Consider the following 23220-nt stretch of genomic DNA (forward strand, 5'->3'; position numbering starts at 1 on the left):
CGTCTGAGCCAATCCCAGCCTTAGAGTTGTCTCTTGAGATTCTATTCATTCATTTGCTCATTTGTGAAATATTTTATGATGTCTCCTCTGTTCCAGGCCTTGTGCTGGGTACTTGGATTAGAGATGACCTATGCAGGGGACTTCTGGCCCAGAATTTCCCAATCCTTCACGATGTGTTCCTCCTTTGTGTCAGTCCCTCTCTAGACCTCGGCCTCTCAGAACCCTCTATTCCTCTGCTTTCCAACCCTACCTGCAGAAAAGGAGCTCAGCACAGTCCCCACTCCCACTATGTTTGTAGCATTTATGGCTAAGAATATACCTTCCCATCTGTCTTCTAGTTCCCAGAGGCTCTGTTAACGAGTTTGGAGGGAGTACCAATCCCCACGCAGAAAGGGAAAGGGGTTTGCCCTGGGTCACATAGGCTTGTTGGCTGGAGAGCTGGGTTGGCAACCAGGTTCTCATTTTACCCAATGTGTAAGCAATTAATTAGACTTAAATATTCCTTCTTTCTCTCACTGGGGAATCTGTAGGAGTCTGGCTGGGAAGCCATATAGTCTTCTCCATCCCAGAAGTCACACCTTCACCTGACCAGGGGTGCTTCGAGCATCCCTGGAGTTGAAAGTTCATCTGCCTCCCTCCTTGACTTCCTCCAGCCTTAGCTTAGCTGGAACTCCCTTCAGGGATTTCCCCTCTGTCTGGGTCAAGTTCTCCCTGATGTCCTCCTTATTCCACTTAACATTGGATGGTAGTTTTTAATCTGTAGTGTATTGACAGGTAAAGAGCTTGGGCTCTGAAAGCAGACCCTCTGCCTGGGTCAAAGTCCCATTTACATATTGTACGACCTTGGATAAGTGATTGAACCTCTCTATACCTTAGTTTACCCACCTGTGAGATGGGATGGTGATCGTTTCTACCTCATGGATTTATGTGTCCGGGGCTCAGAAGAGCACCCAGTAAATGCTAGCACTGATTATCATTACTGGTCTCTGGTTTCTCCTTCAAGAGGCTCCCATGAACATGAACTGTGCCATGTTCCCCATGGCGGTGTTCTGTGTTCACCCCAAAGCTTGGCTCAGAGTAGATGTTCACGTGTATTTGTACTTATGGCTGTTGTACTTGGGTAGGGCTTACCTCCTAAGCACTTTGCTGGCTGCTGAGAATGCAGAGAGAAATCTACCCATGACGGAAATGGCCCAGGTAAGGAGCCCAGACAAGGGAGCAAGTCCATCGTATCTTCAGGTCTTGGTTTCCCCTTTTATAAAACGACAGAACAGGATACGCGAAGGCCCACCCCTGACTGCGTCTCAAGCCCAGCTGCTCTACCAGCCACAGACCGAGGTGGGCAACGGCGGGGTGGGAGAAGCTGCTGTCCTTTTTTGGCCATTGGAATCCTTGGTAGCCCTGAGCTTGGCTTTGTATTTGCGCTATGGACATAAAAGGCATTGGAGTGGGACTTGTGAGGAGCCGAGGGTGGGAGATGTATGTGGGGGCGGCCAAGGCGAGGCGGTAGGTCCCAGAGGGTGGGTTCTGCAGAAGTGACCTGGAGGGGCCCAGATGGACAGGTGGTTGGTGTTCCAACAGGGAGGGCCTGGTCTCCCCCCAGGGATGGCTGTCACCCGGTCAGAGGGAGTGCTGGAGAAGCAGCCAGGCTTTTCATTCATAAACGAGTAAATGAGTGCTTTGAAGTCAGACTGAGCGGGCACTAGCCAGACCTGGGAGGACCTCGCCTCTTACCTGCGTGTTACCCCAGGCAGTGACCTGGCCTCTCTGAACCTGGGGCTCAGTCCTGAATTGCAACCACCAGTGTTAAGAGGACGAATGGACACAGTGTTGGACATGGAGTTGGTGGCAGAGAGACCTGCCCTCTTTAAGGCTCTGTCTAGTTCCAGTGTAGTGGCTTCTCGTGGAGAGCAGTGGAGCCAGGATTCAGAAGGGCTGGGTTCCGATGAAGAAAAGGACCAAATGGGAGCTAATTAAAGTTGGCCAAACTACCTGTCCCATGGGTCACATCCATTATCTCACTGGGTCCTTGCCAAGAAACCCAAGATGCTGGTGGATGTGTGTGCGTGCGTGTATGAGAGTGTGCCCCCATGTGCCTGTGTGTGTTTGCGTGCACCCGTGTGCATGTGTATATGTGAGCACACACCCATGCGTATGTGTGAGTGTGCCCATGTGCGTGCACCTACGTGTGAGAGAATGTGTACGCACGTGCCTACATGTGAATGTGTGCATGTACGTGCGCGTACCTGTGTGCCGGTGTGGGTGTGCCATCGCACGCATGTGTGCCGTGTCCATGTGCGCGTGTCTGTTGTGCAGCCCCCATTTTAAGGCTAGGAAGTGGAGGCTCAGAGACGTGAAGTGATTTGCCCGAGATCCCTCTGGGATTCCCTGCCTTCAGCCCAGGGCTTGTGACTCAGGGCCCAGCTTGGGGAGGGAGTGTGGGAGTGAGCATGAGGGATAGAGATCAGGGGTTCTTGGAAAGTGACATCAGGGTGGACCGACTCTCCAAAGGATTGTTTTCTGAGTAACTGAGCCACGTTGGGCCAAAGGAGCAGGCTGGCAGCCAGGAGCTCTCGGCAGCGCCAGAAGAGAGAGAGCTGCTGTACCGCGCCGGTCCTGTCCCTTAGCCTCATGCTCAGAGGAGCCAGGATCCTCGCGACGGGGACCTTCCCATACGCTAGGCACAAAAGGTGCTTGTCTCTGACTGGGAACCCGCCGCTTACTGGTTTCTCCCCGATGTACTGCCTATTCTTCGGATCTCAGGACCTCCCGGAACACAGATTTGGGAATGACAACTTCAGGAGTCTGTCTTACCTCTGCCTGGGCCTCAACATGGGGCCTCAGATCATCCCTTTCCTCCTCCTAGCCTCAGTTTCCCTAAGTGGATGGGGAGGAGGGTAATAACACTTCCCTTGCCCGCACCATCAGGATATTGTGAGAATCTCGTGAGACCAGGGTACCGCACACAGTGAGGGGCTGTGCACAGACGTGAGTGGGTCTTACCACGCTGACCCTCGGTAAATGGAGAACAGCAAGGTGAGCTGTTCAAGAAGAATCGGGCATGCTTCCTCGACGCGTCTCTCAGGAGCGCTCTGAGAGCCCAGGGGAACAAGTCGGGAGGCAGTCCTAGCAACACGCACGTGCAAGGATTGGTCCGCAGAGATCTACCAGCTGGTGGGGAGGACACCTTCCAGCTGCATCTTGGAAAATGTCTATAGTGTGGTGAATGCTACTTGAGGAACGGTTTTCTAGGCAGGGGTGACGGCCTGAGCCAGAAGCTGGCAGCAGGGAAGTACAGGGCATGGCTGATGGGCTGAGGTCTGGCAAGGAGTAGAGGGACCCTGTGTGTGGGTTTAGCAGCTGGAAAGAGAGCCAGGTTTGCAGAGGGTGGGTGGAACCAGATGGTAGAAGACACAGGACACCAAAGGAGGAGTTCAGAGATGTCATCGTGCAGTCAGTGGGGAGCTATGGAAGGTGTTAGGGCAGGGAAGAACGGAACTGGAAAAGACACACACCCCCGCCCCCAGAGGTGTGTGACTGAGGGGGATGGATGGGAAGGCATTTTTAACAGGGGACAGGACTTTGAGCAGAGGTTGTGGGGAGGTAGCCTCTCTAGATGACTCTAGAAAGAATTATTTTTCTTTCAGGGACAGAAGGGGGACCCAGGGCTCTCACCAGGAAAGGCCCTCGATGGGGCGAAGGTAGGTTTCCAGGGACCCCAGCGTCGAGGACAGTGGGGGGAGTGGACCGTAGGGAAACCTCCCTGCCCTGGCAGAGGCCTCTGCGTGTCAGAGGCGAGAGGCGGCAAAGTAGCCAGAGAAGAGTGTGGTTTTGGTGTTTTCCTTGAAGTCCTTCAGCTCTACCCGTGCCAAACCCAGAGTCCTTCCCTGCACTTTCTTTGGGGGTGCAGCCCGTAAGACTGACAACAGCTTTTGCCTGTGGACACACCCTTGGCGAGTGATCTTTTGTGTAATGTCCTGCATTTCTGTAGGGCCCTCTACGTGACCTTGGCGTGCAGAAGCTTTCTGCTAGCAAACACCCAGGAAGCTTCCAACAAACATTCAAAATCGCCTCTGGGGTTAATTTGAGCCGACGGGTCTGTGGATTTCTAGGAGGTGGGAAAGGATCAGGCCAGAGATTCAGGACTCCCTATCTCTGAAGGGCTACGGGACCCGAAGTTTCTCATGGAAACTGGACACAAGTCCAAGAGCCTTCCTGACAGAACACAGCTTCTCAACCCAGCCTCCTGTGCTTAGGCACGTAGAAGCCAAAGGTCCCTTTGATTTCCCCAAGACCTAGGTGGCTCATTCCTTCACATCCTCATGGGTCATTTTTTCATGCAGCAAACATTCAGTGGGTGTAAATATCCATGCGCATGCCCCTGTGCTCCTCATCGAAGCCTTGTAGCATAGGACAGATGGGCCCGGCTTGCAGATGAGAAAACAGAGAGGCCTCAGAGGCAAGTGGCTTGCTGGAGGTCACAGAGCTGGTCAGGAGCAGAGCAGGATTTGTACCCAGGTCTGACGAAGTCCAAGAGCTCGGGCTTCTCTCTTGCTCCCGAGTTGTCCGTTCTCAGGTCTCAAGGCAGAAATGTCCTCTACTGCCCACCAGGGCCAGCCAGGAGGAGGAAAGGGCAGAAGAGAAGGGGTGTCAGGACCAGGTCTCAGGACCTCATTCTCAGGAATGCAGAGAGAGAGAGAGAGAGCAGATTGGAAAGGGACAGACAAGTGGTGTGTCCCCTGGGGCAGTGGTTTTCAGACACGGTTTTAGCAGCAGACCCTGTTCCCTAGATGGTGTCTTGTGCCAACATCCAGGGTATAAAATAGATCAAGGGGAGAGACTGGGTTAGTGGGGAGGGGCTGGGTAGCCACCCACTGAACTGCCCTCATCTCCGCCAGAGGCCTCCGGGCCTCCAACTGTCTCCTGGTCGCAGACAGTTGGCCGAGTGAGGACAGCCTTGCCATTTCACGAGTGTCTCTGCTCCTGTTCCCCCTGCCTCACCTGTTTGTCTGTGTTTTGCAGGGTGACGTGGGCTTGCCTGGGCTCTCGGGGAATCCAGGACCTCTTGGACGAAAGGTATACCTTTTGTTTTCCATGGTTGGCCTTGTGCAGTGGGCTTTCTAGCCTCCCGGCCCGGGTCTACCATCCTTCAGGACTCAGCCATGCTCATGCCTATTCTAGACAGTCCTCCTGGAACCCCAGCCTTCAGTCCAGGAGCCTCCACTCTGCTCAAGGACCATTTGCCCATCTTGGTTATTTTCAGCCCGAAGTCTAGCCTCACGGATCAGGGCTTGTGAATCTGGTTTGGCACTCTTCCTACGGAGCCTAGCACAGAGCCTGTGCGTAGTAGGTGTTCAGGAAATGGGGGGTGGGGTGGGGAGGACAATGCAGGCCAAGGGTCGACTAGTTTCCCAGGATTACTGATGGGGATTCCAGGAGGTTCATCAGCCTAGAGCCACGTCTTTGGCTTCTGGCCTGGCTGCCCGCTCTGTCTATAGCCACCGGCTCTCTGGACCATCTGATTCTTCTCTGGACAGATGTGGTGTCTCCTGGCTCCATCTTGTCCTTGCTCTGAGGGTCTCTGTGGCACTTGAAGTGTCCTGTCTCCTGCATCTTCTCCACCCTCCATGGCCAGAGCAGGCCAGAGCATACATCTGGAGAGGCCAGACCCAGACCGGAGTCTGTGGCTGTCTGTGAGCTGGGGAAACATGGTATTTTCTGGCTCAGAGAACACAGGGACTCCCTCTCCCCACTCGCTTCCCCTCTGTGCTCCAGCACTTTCTGATGGATGAGGTGTGAGTGGAAAAGTCTCTTTCCAGTGGCGGCTCATAAAGCAGCCAGTGGTGGTCTTGCTTTGCATGGGGGTGGGAGTCTAGCAGAGGCGGCAGGAGATGGGAAAAGCAGGCTAGACCTGCTCCTGCCGGGGCTCCAGGGCTCCCTGTTCTTAGCAGATGTCCAGGGAGGCCCAGAGCCCCCATCCAAGAGGGACCAGCTCACCTGAGAAGGGAGAAGCATCTTTTCTCAAATAAGAAAGAGTCTCTGTGTGGTTGAAAAACTCGCAAAACCATTGACACAGAGGCCCCGGGGCCCCGGCTCAGGCAGACATGCAGGAGTTGGTCTATGGCAGGCTGGTGGGCAGATCACGGTGGGGCGGTGCCTCAGGGCCCAAGGCAGGGACCCCTGACCAGTCGTGAGGGCCGAGAGGAAGACCGATGTGTAGAATGGTACCTGGAATCATCACGGTTTGTAAGCACTCTCTCCTCCCATGAGTGTCTTCAGTGACAACAGCGGCCACTTTGTCCTGATGCTTTTAAGTGTCTTCTCTGCATCGTCTTGTGTGGGGAGCCTTGGGGGAGAGGGGACACCACCCTGGGTGACAGGTGAAGTCGGCATCCTCTGCTCATTGGCCCATTGACTTGGGGTGTCACCTCAGGACGGCACCCATAATCCCATTCATTCATTTATTCAACAGAAGTGATTGAATCCTTATTATGTGCCAGGCAGGATGCAAGGCGGGGAGCTGAGTAAATAGACAAAAATCCCTGTCCCCCCAGAGCTTGCATTCTTGTGTGCGTGGTAGGGTGACAGATACTGAAAAGAAAAACAATAAAAATGGAAGGTTAAATGGAAAATGGACAAAAATAGGCAGGAGAAAGGGAGTTTTGGTTGGGAGGGTTCCCAGGTTAGGTCGTGTGGCGAATTAGAGGTGGCATAGGAGTGACTCTCCTTTGTCACATTGTGTCCTCATGATAGCACTATTAAGCCTATCTTACAGCTGAGAAGACAGGCCCAGATCGACCTCATTCATTCATTCGCTTGATCACTCATTCTTCTAGTCGTTCAACAAATATGCGCTTAGGTCCCAGGCTTACCCAGGTCAGCAGTGCTGGCACAGGTGTTGAGTGAATGCTAACAAGCTCACCGAGGGCCTCGTGGAGAAGAAATTCAGTAGCAGTGCCCCCCCCGGACTAGATGCCCCTGGATTAGATCCAGCTGGGGGCTGTGGGCAGGGGCTCTGGTCCTGTTGCTGTGAGTGGGATCCAGGTACAAGATTCTCACGAGCTATTGAGACTGAGAGCTGCTGCTTTGATGGACAGACCCTGCAGAGTCGCTAAGCCGCAGAGTTGGGGATTTGAACCCAGGTCTCTGACTTTCAAGCCCTTTCTCTGCCTAGCACTGGCTAAGACAGCTTTTCAAATAAGAGAGGGCCCACTAAGTGAAAAATAGCATCCCAGGCTGAGAAGGTCCTTTTGTCTGCCATCTGCCTGTGATGTTTGCTGAAGGCCTTTGCCAAGCCAACCCCGAGGGCTGGGCCGGTGCACAGACCAGGCCAGACAGGCCTGGATGGAACCCCGCTCTGTCCCCTCTCCTGCTGTGTGGGCTTGGGCAAGCGGCCTCACCTCGCTGAGCCTCAGCTGGGATTCATGGAGAAGTCGGGTGGAATGAGATGTTCTAGCCTCAGTACTAGCACGGGGCTGGAACCGTAGGCACTGCATGCGTGTTTGTTGAATGAATGAGTGATGGCGATCTTGAAGGAAAAGCGTTGAAGGTCTTGTCCATCTGGTACCATCAGTCATCTTGCCTAGTTACCAGGTAACGACCCTCCACTAGCCAAGAAGGCTACCAGAACCCTGTTTGCACATTGGGAGGATGGAATCCTGTGCTGTCCCTGGTCTGACCATCTTGCCTTCTTTCCTTAGAGCTGTGCTTCTCAACTGGGGGTGATTTTGCCCCCCTCCCAGCCCAGGGGACAGTTAGCAATGTCTGGAGACGTTTTTGGCCATAGCCACTGGGAGAGGGAAGCTACCAGCTTCTAACAGGTAGAAGCCCGAGATAATTTAAATATCCTGCAACGCACAGGACAGCTGCCCTTCCCCAGTGAAGACTTACCCAGCCACCATGTCAGCGGCTCCATCCGGGCCTTCCTGCCTCCCTGCGCTTGCTTACACTGTGCCCTCCCCTGGTTTGACCTTCCATGCTCATCTTCACGCGTCTGTCCCTCAATTCTATTCTCCAACACCGTCTTCTCCAGGAGCACCTTCCTGGCACCCCCAAGGGAAGTCCCGCCTCCTTCCCTGATCATCCCGCCCACCTGCTCAGCCTTTCTGGGTCTCTGCCCATTAGGCTGGCAGGACTCTTGGGTGTCCTTGGGGCATTCATCAGCTGTAGCAGGTGTTCACCCTTGTTTCCTTACGGGGGGGCTGAGCACAGTGCTGGACGCATGCATCTGCCCCGTCCCATACCTCCCTCCTCTCCTGCCTATGGCAGACATCATTCATTGATCTTTCCTGTCGAGCCCTGATGTGGCCTCAGAATCCTTAACACATCGCCCCATGTAGACATGACTCATGGAAGAAAATTGGGACTGCAGTTGAAACTTCCTCTCGGCTCCCTCTTGCAAACCTCCCACTGCCCACAGGCCCTCCTTGTGCCACCAGAGTTGGCCACTTCCATGCAGAGCCCCTCCCGAGAACCTTCTCCAGATTCCCCTGCTGCTGGGCTGCCCTGGGCTTCTGGAGCCCAGGCCCACTGCTGTTTCTGAGCTCTGCTGTCCAACCCGGCCCCTCCTTCAAGCCTTTTTACAATGCCACTCCTTCCGGTTGGTGTCTACACTGTCTTAGCACATCAGTGCTAAGAGCACTTCTCCTTCAGTCCGCTTAATATGTGTTACCTTCCAGAAGGTAGGGAGAGAGTTTGTTTTACTCACCAGTTTATTCTTTGTGCTTAACGCTTGATGCAGGGTCATGTTTGGGGTTCAGCAAACCCTAGTTGAATGAATGAACCAGACAGAAATGGTGGGTTCCTGCCCGACCTGTCTCAGGTACCCAGTGAGCAGAGTTTGGCTCATGGGTCATGAGGGACTGTGCTTTTGGACAAACCACCCGTTCTGAATCCTATAGTTTCTGAGCCGACACAAGGCTTTGAGACGCCAGTGGGGGAAACTGAGGTCCAGAGAGGAGCAGGGACTTGGGCAGTATCATGGAATGAGTCACTCAGCCTCCTGGCCTGTGTCTTCCTCGCTGATCCTTTCTGTCCAGTGGGGCTCTCTGTCCCGCTGACGGCCCCCAGTGGGCTGTGGAGGTGGTCGAGAAGTTTAGGGAGTCTCGTGGCATGCTCGGCAAGCATGGCGAGTTCCGTTTTACTGCCTAGGAAGCTGCTCACACGCTGAGGTAGAGCGGGGGGACCAGCTAAGGTCTAGGCACACATTGCTCCCCAGGACCCCCAGATACGAACAGGACCCCACCCCCACCCCACGCTCCCTGCCCGAAGCCCAAATAGCACCCCAGCCAACAGAGAGACTGTCTGCAGCCACCGTGAGGTGATGTCTGGTTTCTCCTTGCGCACTGTAAGCAATGATTAATCTGGCTCCCAAACCAAAATGTAGACCGAGTTCTATTATAAACACGGGTCCTGTGGAGACCCGTCTGCCAGGCCGCCAGAGGCCCCTTACAGACTCCGTGGTCCCTGGAGCTCCCTGGAAGCACCGGCCCTCCCCTAGTACCCGCCAGGCACCCATCACACAGGGGCAAATCACAGCCCGTGGGTCCACCTTGCGGTTAGCACTCACCCTGTAATTGCTGGGGCCCAGGAGAAGATCATGGTTAGGATTCTTCCAGGTCCTGGGGCCCTGTCATTTGAAGCTATTTGGCTGGCCCCAGCTTGGTAAACACTGCTAAGGTACTTCCAGGGAGCACAGGAACCTCCCCCCGCCCTCCCCCCACGCCAAGGTCGTGTTCAGCCTCTCCTGCTCTCAGCGTGCCAGGAGAAGTGGGTCATTCACAGCAACGTGCAAGGACCTTCAGGGTCCACTGATAGGAATCGTGGCCTCTTGGACGAAGCACAGCCTGGGGGGTGGTGGGGCGGGGTGGGGGTGGTGTCAGGAGTCCTGTAGGAATAGTCTGGGCTTTGCCATAACTTGCTAAGGAACCTTGCACAAGTCCCTTCCCCCTGGTAAGTCTGTCTAATGAGAAAAGTGGTCAGATCGATGGCGCAGGTCCCCTCCAACTCAGATACTCCAGGGTTCCGTGTGATGGTCCTCTGTTCCGGTAATCCCGTAGTGACCCATATGCTCTGTCTTGGGGAAGAAGGTTACACACCTTCACCCTACATACCCTACACACATAGGGTCTCTCCCTACGTGGCTCTGTGTCCTTCTAGGTGGGCCTTGGCCCTCAATACGTATGTCTTATCCCATGATTGGTTGGTTAGGCTTTAGAGATTAGAGTCATACCTTGGCCTTGCCCCTGAGAAGCTGTGTGGGCTCAGGGAAATCTCTTGACCTCTCTGAGCCTCCGTTTCCTCATCTGCCATGTGTGCATGGTCATGCCTGCCTGCTAGGGGTGATGGCAGGGAGTTGATGAGCTGATGTATTTATTTAAGGCTCTAGTACCAGGCCAGGCAAAGGGCAGGCCTGTGTCCCTATCCCCGAAGATCATGCATTTCCTTTTTTTCTGTGTCCTGAGTAAAGGGTTTACTTAAAATCTTCTGGGATCTCCCTGGCAACGCTTCTCTGCGGGAGCCTTGGTTTCCAGCAGATTTCTTCCTAACTGCAGGTGAAGCCAAAGGAGCTGGTGATACTCGGGGGCTCCCTGGTTCCCTTTCTTGGTTCTCTGGGGATTCTCACCCCATTATTCCATCAGCTTTTGGAAGCAACCCCAGGCAGGCTGAGAATGGCAGAGTGAGGCTCAGAGAGGGCAGTTGCCTGGGTAGAGTCCCACAGCCTGAGCTCAAGGCTCAGTTTTGCTCTTTGCGGGAAAGGCTTTGCTTATTCTTCCTCGTGTGCAAGTTTCAAGTGGAGAAAGGATAAGAAAGACGATTACGTGTGTCCTATCACAACACATGCCTGCTCAAAGTCCTCTTGTGGGTTGCTGCCATGCTCCTGTCTGGCTTCTGGCTTCTTCTTAACCACCGCCCCTCTCCGCCTCACCCCTCACTCATTCTGCTCCCATCGTGGAGGCCTCAGTCTTCATCCAACCCACTCGAGAGGGTTCTTGCCTCAGGACTTCTGCACCTACTGTTCCCTTTGGTAGGAATGCCTTTCCCCAGAGAGCCAGCACCGCCTCACATCATTCGTCCCAGTTGCAGCCACACACCCCCTCCCCCCACAACACAGCCTCTTTCTGTCCTCTGACTCTGCTCACTTTTCTTCGTAGCACTGGTCCCTGCCGCACCGTCATCGTTTTCAAAATTGTAGTTTTTAATCACAGCAGAAACCACACAACATAAAATTTACTATCTTAACTGTGTTTAAGGTTACAGGTCAGTAGTGCTAAGCACATTCACATCATGGTGCAAAAGGCATCCCCAGAACTTTCCCATCTTGCAAAACTGAAACTCTACACCCCCCCAAAAAAAATTCCCTTTGCCCACTTCCCCCAGACATTATCTTTTATATTTATTTGTTTTTATATCCCCTTAATTAGACTGCAACTCCATTAAGGCTAAAGGATGTTGTCTTCTCACTCATCCCAGGCCTGGAATGGAGCTGGCACATACAAGTTCAGTAAGTGTTTGTTGAATGAATGAATGAAGTACGAAGGTCGCGATGGTGATAGCAGCAGGTCTTGACAGGGCCCCTGAATTCAATGCTAGGAACTGGGCTGGGTGCTTTACACATGTTATATCATGTGATCCGTGTGTGAGTCCTTTTGTTTTCATTTACAAAAGATGAAACCAAGGCTCAGCGAGGTGACGGCAATGGCGTCAGATCATACAGCCCTCCAGGAGTGAAGCAGGATAGTTCCAGATTAGCCTGACCTGAGAGCTCTTAGCCACTCCACATGCAAGCCCCTGGCTATGGCCTAGGCTTCCGTCTGCTCCTGGGGGAAAAGAACACACCGCCCCCCGCCCCAGGTAGAAGTCGTGCCCAAGTCCCGTTGCCTCAATCTCTCAGGCCCCGCGTGTGAGGTGTAATCGTCTTGGCAAGCCGTCCCGAGTCGTGAGTAGGTGCAGAAGGAATGCTTGTAAACCCCCCAGAGCTCTTGGGTCCAACCGACGCTGCTGTTTGTAATTACGACTCCTGCTTCCTGGGGGCCTGCGGGGGGTGCTGAGTACATGTGCCTGTGTGTGTTCGTGGATGTGCGTGAACGCTTACTGTGCCCGGGATGTCAGCCAGGCTCTTGGTGTGGCCTTGGGTGTCAGAAGGACCCGGCAGCGAGCGGGAGCCCAGTGCTTCTTAGTGATGGGACTCGGAGCAAGCTCTCTGAGACTCTGCTTTCTCCTCTGTAAAGTGCAGTTGATAATCCGGACCTTCCCCCGTCCCCCCACCCGCACCTTGTCAGGCTGGCGTAGGGACTAGAGGGGGGTCATGCAGGCGTGGGCTCAGGTCAACAGCTGTGCACAGAGGGGATCTATAGGCGTCGTCTTGTTTATTGCCGTCCAGGGGGGCTGTAAACTCTGGAGTTCTCGAACACCAGAGCTGAGGGGGACTGAGAGGGCTTGTGCCCTCGGCTGAGGTCCAGGGTAGGGTAGAAGCCCACCAGCGTTGCACGGTAGGTGAGGGGTGGTGTCTGAGCCAAGCCCTGGGCTCTCTGTGCCTAGGGGGGTCTGATGGAGCTCTGGGTGGCTGATTTGTCTAAACTGGAAGGCCCCTGCCTGGTCTTAGCTCACAGCTGCCCTGGGGTGATGGAATTTTGAAGTCCCGGGTTTCCCTTCGGAGAGCCCCTAAGTCTTAGGAAATGATGGCTCTGGTGGTGGTCCCTGGGGCCGTGAGTAAGCCCACACTGGTTGGATTCTCTTGACCTAGAGACCTGGTGGTTGGGCCATGGCGATAGAGGGTCAGGGGTGGTACTGGCTGGTGGCCAGAGTCCTTCCCAATCTGGCATTTGGGTGGCCTCTTCCTCCCTGGGATGGGACCTGGGACCAGTGGGAGGAAGGGAGGGCCACACCTGCAGTTCCCGTATTTGGTCGGTATGTGTGAGATCTTTCCTGATAGGGGGTTTATGAGTAAGGGCAGGCCTTGACACAGATCCTAGCAGCACACGGTGGTTACGCGTATCCCAGACCTGAAGGTCCTCATGGGCCCACCCATCCATGGAGAACTCGCTCTACCCCGGCTGGCTTTGGATGGGCTCAGCCCTGTCTGGATTTGGAGGAATGGTTGGGATACAGCGTCACTCTGCCCCGGGGAGCTGTCTCCCAGTTCCGCTCACAAAGCCCGCGGGAGGAGGGAAACACCGTCCTGGATAGCTTCTGTCTGAGCACCCTTGGTGGCAGATGAAAGCATCCTGCTAGCCTGTATGTATCCATTCAGCGGGCGGTCAGCGAGCACGCATATTCCACCCCTGCTGTGCACGGAGCAGACAGCGCTGAAAAGGCAGGTGGGGCGGCTGGGCCTCTGCCATCTGATCTGCAGGCCCAGATGCCTTCCTGGCCTGATGCCCTTTCTTCCCCCCTACTCCGCCCTCCTCCCCCAGGGACACAAGGGCTATCCTGGACCAGCGGGGCACCCCGGAGAACAGGTGAGGGCCACAGCCTCAGCCCTGCCCTGATTACACTCCCCCTTCCCTGCTCCCCGCCCCGCTCCACCCCTGTCTGGCCCTGGCCTCCTCCCTGGGCCCCGTTCCATGAGTGAGCCCCAGAACCAGGCAGCTCTGCCTCCCATGGGCAGCCTCCCCACAGCGCCCCGCTCTCCCCCAGCTGCCTCAACCGAGAGGAGCTGGAGTCCACGCCGAGCTGGCGCTGGCACGAGCCACTCGACAGCAGCCAGAGCCATGAATAGCTGGCCTGTTCCGGGCGATGTTAGGGGATATTATGCATGCCGCCGTGGGGTTTGCAGGAATTTGGGCTCTCCTGGCCCAAGTCAAACAGCAGCCCCTGCCAGCGTGGGAGAGCCAGCCAGGGCTCCTCAGAGCCTTCTCAGTCCTGGGCAGCCGTTGCAGGACGCTTGTCCTTCTGAGCTGGTCTGACCGGTTTCGCAGAGGGGTGGGCTGGGGGCCCGGCAGGCCGGTGGCTTCCCCTTCCTCCACATTCAGCTCACATTCCTGCCCTTGTCTTTGTCACACTGTGAGTCAGCCCCAGCCCCGCAGAGGCCCCCAGACCCAGAGCAGGGCAAGGTCTCCCCTTTCCTTATGTTTCTCCTCATTCTTTTGCAGGGGCAGCCGGGACCTGAGGGCAGCCCAGGGGCCAAAGGTTACCCTGGCAGGCAGGTGCAGTATATGGCTTCTGGAAGCTCGGTGGCCGTGGTGTTGTGGAGATGGCCACGGGTGCCCCCCAGGCAGAGGGAGGTGGCAGGCTGGGGGCCAAGGAGCTGTGCCCACCGGGTGGGCCCCGAAGGAAGTGCTATTCAGGGGGCTGGACAGAGGAACCCTCTCTTTGAGAGCAGTAGGGTACAGGATGCTGAGAAAGGGAGCTGGGGCTGGGGGGTGGGGCCTTAGAGGCTCCTCCCACTCAGCTCCCCATCCCCACCCCCCATCCACCCCCCTGGGACTCTGGGGCAGAGTGGAGTCCTCAGTGTGAAGATTGCAGGTCTAGCCCCACTCCCTTTCTACAGAAGGGGCAGCTGAGGCCCCAAGGAGGCAAGACTTGCCCTAGGTTGCGGGCAGCAGAGAGAACGTTCCCCTATGTCCTTGCCCCTCTGTCTCTTGTGTTTCAGGGGTTACCAGGACCAGTAGGAGACCCTGGCCTGAAAGGCAGCCGGGTAAGTGGGCCTTGGCAAGTGCCACTCAGGTTGGGGCCCTGGCGGTGGGGGGTGCTTTCCCTGTCCGCCCAGCTGGCCTGCTGAGAGGTGAGGTGTGCAGGGTCTCTCTCCAGTGTCTGGCGGCTTTGCCCTCTCATCTGAGTGCTTTCTGGAGAGCCAGGGGGCAGCAGGATGGGCAGGTGATGGGGAACCTTGAGCCAGGAATGCCAGGCGGACTGGGCAGCAAAGGTTCTGCTGGGTGCTGAGTGGTCCAGCTGCCATGGTCAGGCGTTTCCTTGCCGTGTCCCCTAGCACATCACAAGTGCTAGGGGACCTAAGTCGGGGCTCCTTCGTCTGCCATTAGAATCCTCAGACGCCTCTCTCCTGCTTCCCTCCCGACCCTTTTTAGAGAGCAGGGGAGGCTGATGAGGGATGCGGCTCAGGCTCAGAGGCTGAGGGAGCATCAGCTCTCCCTCTGTGAAGCAAACCCTGAGTAGCCAGCAGCCTCAGTTTGCCCATCTTTACAATGGGAGTGACGTCCGTTCCTACCTCTAGTGCGGTTTTGGGGCTACCAGGAGTTTGGAAGCATATACTGCTGAAGAGGGGCTCCCAAGTGGGCTGTGGGTGGTGGAGAAGATTCTGGGTGCACCAGATGACAGTAGATGGAGTTTGAAAGAGGTGGTGGAATGCCCTTGTCCTCGCACAAGGAAACTGGGTTCATGGTGGGGAGCTGACAGCTGCCGTTCACTCTGCGTGCCTCGGGTGGAGCTGGGACAGGGACCCAGGTGTCCAAAGGACCAGACTTTCTGCCTCTCGGAGAGTGCTCAGCAAGTGGGTCACACAGCTCTCGGTCAGGCCAGGTCAGGTGTGACGTGTCCTCCACTCCCGAGCCAAAGCTATTTATGGCCACAGTCTGGGCCTTGATCCCTGCAGCTGACATGTGGCTGTTAGAGCGTCTGGGAGGTGGGCAAAGAGGTCGGCGGGCAGGTTCCTCGGGACATGATGATGTCAGTGGTGACGTCATGCAAGGACCTAGGGCGGCTCCTGTCCTGTATCCAGCTGTTCCCACGAGCTGTGGCCCCAGAGACGTGCTACTGACATCTGGGGCTGCTTGCTGTTTGCCGTGCGGGTGGCATCCTGAGATCACATGCGGGCCAGACGTGGTCTGGCTGCAACTCCCTCCTCTCTGGGCCACGAGGCCCTGCACAGCCTGGGGGAGCTGGGAGGGCTGGAGCCACCCTCCCACCCCTGCCAGCACCAGCCTCATCATTGGGAAGGTGTTAGAACGCAGGCTTTGGAATTAGGGCCACGGACGTTGAGACCGGCTGTGCCCTTATCCAGCTGTGGGACGGCAGGCAAGTTGCTGGACCTCTCAGAGCCCATTTTTCTCATCTGTAAATCTGGGCTAGGAGCCCTGGCTGGCAGGATCAGTAAAAGTTCCTCGTTACAGGGATGGCTGTTTTCACTAGGCATGCCGAGGAGGCTCAGTGACCTCTCCTCTTACTAGGGAAGGAGAGATGGTTGTGAGCCCGCATTGCTTGCTTGCTGGTGGGAGGCTGTGTGACCGAGTGGTTTAGGAGGCCTGCGGGGGAGTCCAATGACTCGAATTCCAATACCAGTTTTATCGACCTCCAGCCCTGTGGCCCTGGGCAAGTCACTCCATCCCCCGGGGCCTAAACGTTCTCACCTTTACAGGGGGCTGACTGATAATACCTTGCTTCCAGGGCTGTAGGGAGGACATGGTAGATGCTTGTGTGGACACAAAGTCCTGAGAACCGGGCCTGGCATGTGGTTTGTGCTCAGGAAATGTTAACTTTTGGGAGCATTATTATGAAAGCATGCCACAAACATCTAGAGAGCACAGATAACACTAGGTGCTCGGGGTTAGGTCCCTGCCCTTGAGGACATCCCAGGCTAATGAGGACGTGAAATATGGACCCAGATTATAGAAGATACATGGGAGAAAGTGGTGAATCCTATTAATGGGGGAGCAACAATGGTGCGCGGGTAGAGGGAAGGGATGGGTTCCGTTTGCCGGAGGCGAGGGCTTCGGAGCCCAGCTTGGAAGGGGTGGCTCTGCCTTCGCTGATCTGGGAAGGGCATGCCCGGTGGCAGCCACAACTTGGAGGCAGAAAGTTAGGTGCATCTGAGGGCAGGGGACTCCCAGCTGTGCCCCGACTGCTTGTGCCACTTTCTCTCCAGAACCTTGGTTTCCTGGTTGGTGTGGACGGCCAGCCCGCAGTGTCACCGGGTGGGTCGAAGGCAGTGGTGTACGTGTGCCCGAGGGGCAGCCGCGTCTCCTGCTGGTGCTCAGGCAGCTGTGGGTAGATGGGAGCCCCATTTCCGGGGTCTTTGGCAGCCTAGGAGAAGGCACTGTGGAAGCCACGGTCACCTGGCAGGCTCCCTCGGAGCGAGTGGAACCTGGTGTCCCTCTAATCCAGCCGAGAGCTTCCTTCCTGCAGGTCCGGGAGCCCCAGCGCGGGGCGGGCGTCCCCCCCGAGAGTGCCCGCGCCCTTCCCTGGCGTGAGCGTATGTGCCTTTGGACTACATCGTGGAAGCCAGCACCATGCAGTCCATGGGCATATACACTTGCCTCAAGGCCTGTGTCATCGAGGAGCCACCAGAGCCACTGCTGCCACCAGCGAGGAAGAGGAGCCTGGACGTGGGAGGGCAGTGAGGGGCGCGGGAATGGGTGGGGCCAGCCACACCCTGTCACTCGGTCCCTCTGACCCCCTACCTGCTCTTTCCTAGGGCTACATTGGACTCCCAGGGCTCTTCGGCCTGCCAGGGTCTGATGGAGAGCGAGTGAGTAGGCTTTCTTTGTTTACCTCCCGCCCACCTACCCACCCCTTCTGCCTGGAGAAGTCCCAGAGTCCCTCCCAGAGGAGATGCCCTTGAGTTGAATAGGAGTCTGCCAAGGGGTCAAGGCTGACCGCTTCCAGACAGAAGAGAGAGTGGGTGCAAAGTCAGGGAATCCGGTAACTTGGCAGGATTGACAGTGTATACATCAAAGCTCTCCCTGCGGGGCAGGAATGGTTAAGGAGATGAGCTTGGAGGGGGCACCTGGGCAAAGTGATGTGGGCGCTCAGGGCCCAGGTCAGGAAGGGGACTCGATTCTGAGAGCATGGACAGTCGCCTCCCAGCCTGAGCCCGTCTTTGGGAACTCAACTCGTAACCTCATCAACAGGCTGAATAGAGAGGACCTTGAGAGAGCGCCTGCTGAATACCAGGGACCCTGGGTGCTCTCCTGGGCATTTCCCCAGTTCAGGTCCATGAAGATCCCAGTCCTGTAGAGTGGAAGCACCATCCATGTGATGGGCACATAACTGATAGCGACTGTGTGTGACCTGCTCCCTAAGCCCTCTGGGACTTCCTCTTATGGGTGGCTCTGGGGCTGGTTTGGGACAGCACTGGTTGTCCCTTGTGGAATCTCCTCGTGACCTCTTCCCTGTCTCTCCCCTACAGGGCCTGCCTGGTGTTCCTGGCAAGAGGGGCAAGATGGGTAGGCCGGTAAAGATTTTCCGTGTCTATTATGCAGACTCTATGGGTGAATCTGACGTCCCAGGGGCCACACCCCCCACCCCGTGCACCTGCAGGCTGGATGTTCTCTGCTTCTGTCCGCTGGGCCGTCGCTCTGCTCTGAGTGTGTGGGCCAGCATGTGGGGCTTTCTGGGCCTCATGTTCTGCTATCAGGACACTGACCAGTGGCTGCCTGGCTGGAGCTGGGGCCTGCCGTGGCTCTGGGCCCCTGTGGGATGGCTCTTCTGTGTGTGTGTATGTGTGTGTGTGTGTATGTGTGTGTGTGTGCGCGCGTGTGCAGTCCTGTGTCCGGGGTCTTCTGTTGTCTGGGCCAGTGGTGTCTGTGGACTTGCTTGGACTGGGGAATCATGGTTAGACCTGGGTCAGGGCTCTTCTCTCTCGGAAAACCCTCAGTCTCTGTGTTGTCTTGGGGTGGCCACACTCACACGTGCACCTGCCAGGCCAGAGGCTGGTGGGCATGTGAGCAGGCCCACAGCGGCTGTGACCCCCAAGAGAGGCTGGCCATAACCCCTGGTTCACTGGCTTCGCCCATGACTCTCCAGTGTGGCAGGGATTGCTTTCCTCCTGCTTGGTCACCTGCAGGGCAGGAAGAGAAAGCCAAGGCACAGAGAGGTTAAGTCACTTGCCCCCAGTTTCACAGTCAGTAAGGAAGCCAGGATTCTAGCACCGCCATCCACCTCCAGGGCCTCTAACCTCAACGGTGGATCAAGAGCTCAGATTCACTGGCTGCCAGTAATGTCGCAGACACACATGCCCCAGAGTCTTCACCTGCTGGGTGAGACTTTAATTCCGATGTGCTCATTACTCACGAGGGGAAGCTGAGGCTTCCCCTGCAGTGATATGTATAGTGTCCTTGCTGCCAGCAGAGGGAGACCCCAGACTACAACAGAGGCATATTTCCCATGGGGTCGTCCACAGGTTAATCCCTAGACTTGGAAGCATTGTCCGCTTGGGATCTGGGCTTCCCTCTGCTGGTGGTTGATGAAGAAGGGACTGTGGGGAGGTTGGAATCTGAGAGGAATCTGGAGGGGGGCCAGAAGCGCTCAGCAGTGCCCAGAAAGGGGCTTGTCTGTGATTCTGGGGTTGACATGAGTGACCAGGGGCATCTTACCTGTTGTAGTGTATGGATCTGGGCCCTGTGGGGCCTGGTGTGGTATGCCAAGCTCCAGGTCCTGGTCTCAAGGACCAGAGGGGCACCTCATCCTTAGACTAGACCTTTTGGGCCCAACAGCCCCTCTGTGCTTGGTGGTCTAACACCTGAGACCTGGATCTGGGCAAGGAGGAGCACCTAATGCTTCTTTCAGGGCAAGGGCCTTGCATCTCTGAGGGCTGGGCTGGTGTCTGGATCTGCTCCTCAAGCCAGGAGACCTTGGGCAAGGAGATCCATCCAACCAACCAACCATCCATCCATCCATCCTTCCATCTCTCTGTCCATCCTGTGAATATTGAGCATATCCTGTGGGCCAGGCACTATACTTAGTGCTGAGCACTGAGCAAGACAAAGTTCCCATTTTCATGGACAGATAGACAATGAACAAGGGGAGGAGCGATTAGTGAATGAATGTCAGATGGTGCTGAGCATTAATACAGAGTGGGGAAGGGAGACAGTGAGTGCTTGGGGGTGAAGACTATTAGGTGAGTTGATCCAAGAATCCTCCTCGCTTCTTGAGAAACCTTAATGAGGTAAGAATGAGAGCCCTGTGGTTATCTGTGGAAGAACTTTCTGGGTTGAAGAGATAGTAGGTGCAAAGGCCCTGGGGCATTACTGGCTCAAAGCCCCTGAATTGCAGTGCAGTTTTCCCTTATGAGAAATGGGGATAATAGCTTCTAGCTCATGGGGTCATTCTGCTTGTCACATAGTAAGCGCTGGTAAATAGGTTATTCCTATTTGTAGTTTCATGGATGGGTGAGGCTGTCTGTGCTGTATAACTTCGAGCCCATGGCTTCACCTCTCTGGACCTGTTTTTCCAAAGACTAAGTTGAAGAGGAGGGGCAGTTGACTTCCTTAGCTGATCTCAGCTGGGCCCTGTCCCCTCACCCAGGTCTGCCTCCCAGGCCACCCGTGTGGGATTTGCTCAGACTCTATCCTGGGAGGCTGCAGGACCACCGGGCACTGCCACTTTACAGAGGAGGAGGTGGAGGCTCAGGGGGTGGGGGGGTGAATGACATGGCCAAGGTTCTTGAGGCTTCCCAAGGTCATTTTTGGGTTGAAATGCAGCAGCCAGAGCTTTCGCCTCGCCCCAGAGTGTAGCTATTGAGTGAATGGGTCCAGAGTCTCCTGAGCATGGAGGAGGGAAGCACCTGGAAAATCTGGGCATGATGGCTTCTTCTCCACCCTGCTGCCATAGGACCATCAACAGGGCCAGGCCCCCGTTGTCCTCTGCCATCTCCTCCTTTCTCCTCCTCCCAGTGGCCTCATCTGCCTTCTCCCTGCCATGTACTTGTTTGCTCCTTGCAGCTGAAGGCCAATCTGCTTGTGCCCAGGAAGGCAGCACCTGCTCGCCCTGAGGTGCTGGGCGCCATTTTGCTATCTGCATGTCAGATGAGGCCGCTCATTTGTTTTTCGTTCAACAAAAATTTACTGGGCACCTACCAGGGGCTGGGTGCTGGGGATGGCACTTGTAGCCAAACCATACCCCCCCCAAAGCAACATTTATTGAGGCCTTTTACCTGCATGGCATTTGAACTACATATGATTCTCTCACTGATTATCTGAGGTGAGATTGGCTATACCTGTTTTCCAGCCTTGGCAACCAAGACTCAGTCAAAGCCATCTGCTCTGACACCCTCTGGGGGCCTCACCGGTCTCGAATCCCCGTAGCTGACGATTCATTTCTGCTTCCTTGCTTCTTGCCTTTCACTTCCTAGGATTCTGCCCTGTCCTTCATGATGGCACTGTGGTGTCAGGCACTGGGGGTGGGGGAAGAACCCCCCTTCTTCAGCAAAACAGTGCTGGGGCCACACAGTGCCCCCGAGGGCCGTGAAAGTCCCCTTGACCCTGGTCCAGCTGCCATGGTCAGCAGATGGGCAGGGTCTGCACTGGATATGATTTGATGGTGTATGGAGCAGGGCCGCCTGTCACCGAGTCCCTCTGGCTTTGTCTCTGCCCCTGCCAGGCCTCAGTCTGCAATGGCCTTGGCCCACATGTTCCCTAAGTGATCTTTGGGGCCATCCCCCTGTTGCCAGTGCTCCCGAGCCCTTGATCTGGCTGGTGGGCTGGGGGGCAGGGGGTGCTCCTTCTGCAAGTGTCCTCTTGTCAAAGCTTTGGGTCAGGCGATTTCTAGGCGTTTATTAACAAGAGGAAATGTCAGGAGAATGAGCCGAATTCTCTCATGCCAGATTGCAGCTGGCCTCATTTCTGGCAGGGCTGGTGATGATTTTGCTGTAGTTCATCTCTCTCCAGCAAGCAGAACTTTAGGCTCAGGCACATGGCCTCCTTAGCATCAGGTCAGGAAGGAGGGTGTGTGGGAATCTTTTGCCGATGGGAACCCTGAAGGAGACACTAGAGGTCAGAGCCTGTCAGAGCTGCGGAAACATTTTAGTGATGAGCTGGCCTGACCTCTCTGTCAGACAGAAAAGCAGACAGGGCTCAGAGAGGCCAGTAATTTGGCTGAAATCACACAGCAAGTTGATGGCAGCGTTAGGACTCGACCCTGGACCGTTAGCTGCTTTCTGCCTTACAGTTCTCTCTGCATTTCTATCTTTAGCTCCAAAGGAAAGTTTAGGCTAACGCTCTCATCTCCTCACGCCCGCTAGAATGAAAAGTGTTGTGGTTTTCTGAGGAGGGGTCCGGATATAAGATGTTACAGACGTGGCTGGAGCTGAAAGGGTTTCTCCTGGGCTGCCCTGGCTTGTTCTGGGCATGGTACAGTGAGGCTCGCAGCTCAGACAAGGGTCCCTCTCAGGAGTTAGGAAGACGTGGTGAATCGTGTTGCTGGACGGGCGCTCTGTGAACTCACTGTTAAGCCCGCTGGAATGCCTGGGATGGCCAGCCATAGCTCACAGCGTGTCTCGTGGCCTCTGGCCGGGCCTGCAAGGCTTGTGTAGCGAGTCAGGCTGGCAGACCCCCAAGCTTATAGCTGGATAGGCCCAACCCTGTTTCCTGTCCTTGGGTGTGTGTGTCTCAGAGACGACTGGGACTTGCCCAAGGCCACACGCCCATCAGGGGTGGGAAGAGCTTCTACCACGGTGCCTTTGGGTTTGAGGGCCCTTTCCAGTTCTCATACTGTGGGGAGCAAAGTGACAGAGGCCTCATGTTTCCAGGTGGGGAGACTGAGGCCAAGAGAGATGAAAGTATTTTGCAGTGGCAATGCTGTGTGTGTGTGGGGGGGTGTTGTCCTCAGTGTCCAATACTTGAGCTTGAGCTGCCCAGGTCAACTGGTGACTCTGGGGTCCTGGCAAGAACTTGACCTACCTGTCTCCTTCTTGTTCCCTGACGTGACTGTTCTTAGATGGGCTCCCTAGTGGATTCCAAAAGGGCAGGGTGAAAACATGCTCAGCACCGTGACCTCAAGGGGTCTTTCCACGTCAGCACACTTGAAGTGCACACATGTTCTAGAAAGGACTCCAACTGGCTGCAAGTGCAGTGGGAGGGATGCAGGTTAGGCTTGCCCCAGCATTCCCTGTCTGTGGAGAATCTCAGCACTGTAAAGAGGCCCCCTAGATCCTTCTACAGGCTCTTCCGGGAGATTATTCTGTATTCCTACTGTTGAGGCAAACCAGAGCTAGCGCGCCCTGGCTCCGTAGAGCATGCTGGGCTGTGTTATAACATCTCACCTCTTCGGCCCAGCTCTGCTAGCAGAGCTGGCAGGACGGACCATGTCATAGGTCAGGGAGCTGAGCCTTTGAGGCATTAGCGGTACTGCTGATCCTGGAGGCTTCATGCCTCCTCTGCCTCTCCAGCTCACCTTCCAGAGCAGATGGATGGGGTAGACACTGCCCGGAGATGGGGGAGTGCCTGAGGTGGCCCTCAGCAACCTCCTCGGACCTTGGCATCCTGCTGTGGTTGTGACAAGGACCGCCCTCTCTTCATGTCTGTTCCTGAACTGCTGTAGCTAAGACAG

General features: G+C 55.8%; 1 protein-coding gene across 1 annotated transcript in view; it reads left to right on the plus strand.

Moving 5' to 3' along the window:
• LOC111146244 (collagen type XXVII alpha 1 chain) overlaps nt 1-23220 on the plus strand; it is a 133634-nt gene that overhangs the window by 30154 nt on the left and 80260 nt on the right. The window contains exons 7-13 of the mRNA XM_022501706.1: nt 3648-3701; nt 5023-5076; nt 13416-13460; nt 14094-14147; nt 14594-14638; nt 17369-17422; nt 18083-18127. Of these exons, the coding sequence (XP_022357414.1) occupies nt 3648-3701; nt 5023-5076; nt 13416-13460; nt 14094-14147; nt 14594-14638; nt 17369-17422; nt 18083-18127 (351 nt within the window). The remainder of the gene's footprint in view (nt 1-3647; nt 3702-5022; nt 5077-13415; nt 13461-14093; nt 14148-14593; nt 14639-17368; nt 17423-18082; nt 18128-23220) is intronic.

This window comes from Enhydra lutris, unplaced genomic scaffold (assembly GCF_002288905.1).
Source record: "Enhydra lutris kenyoni isolate GAN:26980312 unplaced genomic scaffold, ASM228890v2 scaffoldscaffold13, whole genome shotgun sequence".
Taxonomy (NCBI): Eukaryota; Metazoa; Chordata; class Mammalia; order Carnivora; family Mustelidae; genus Enhydra; species Enhydra lutris.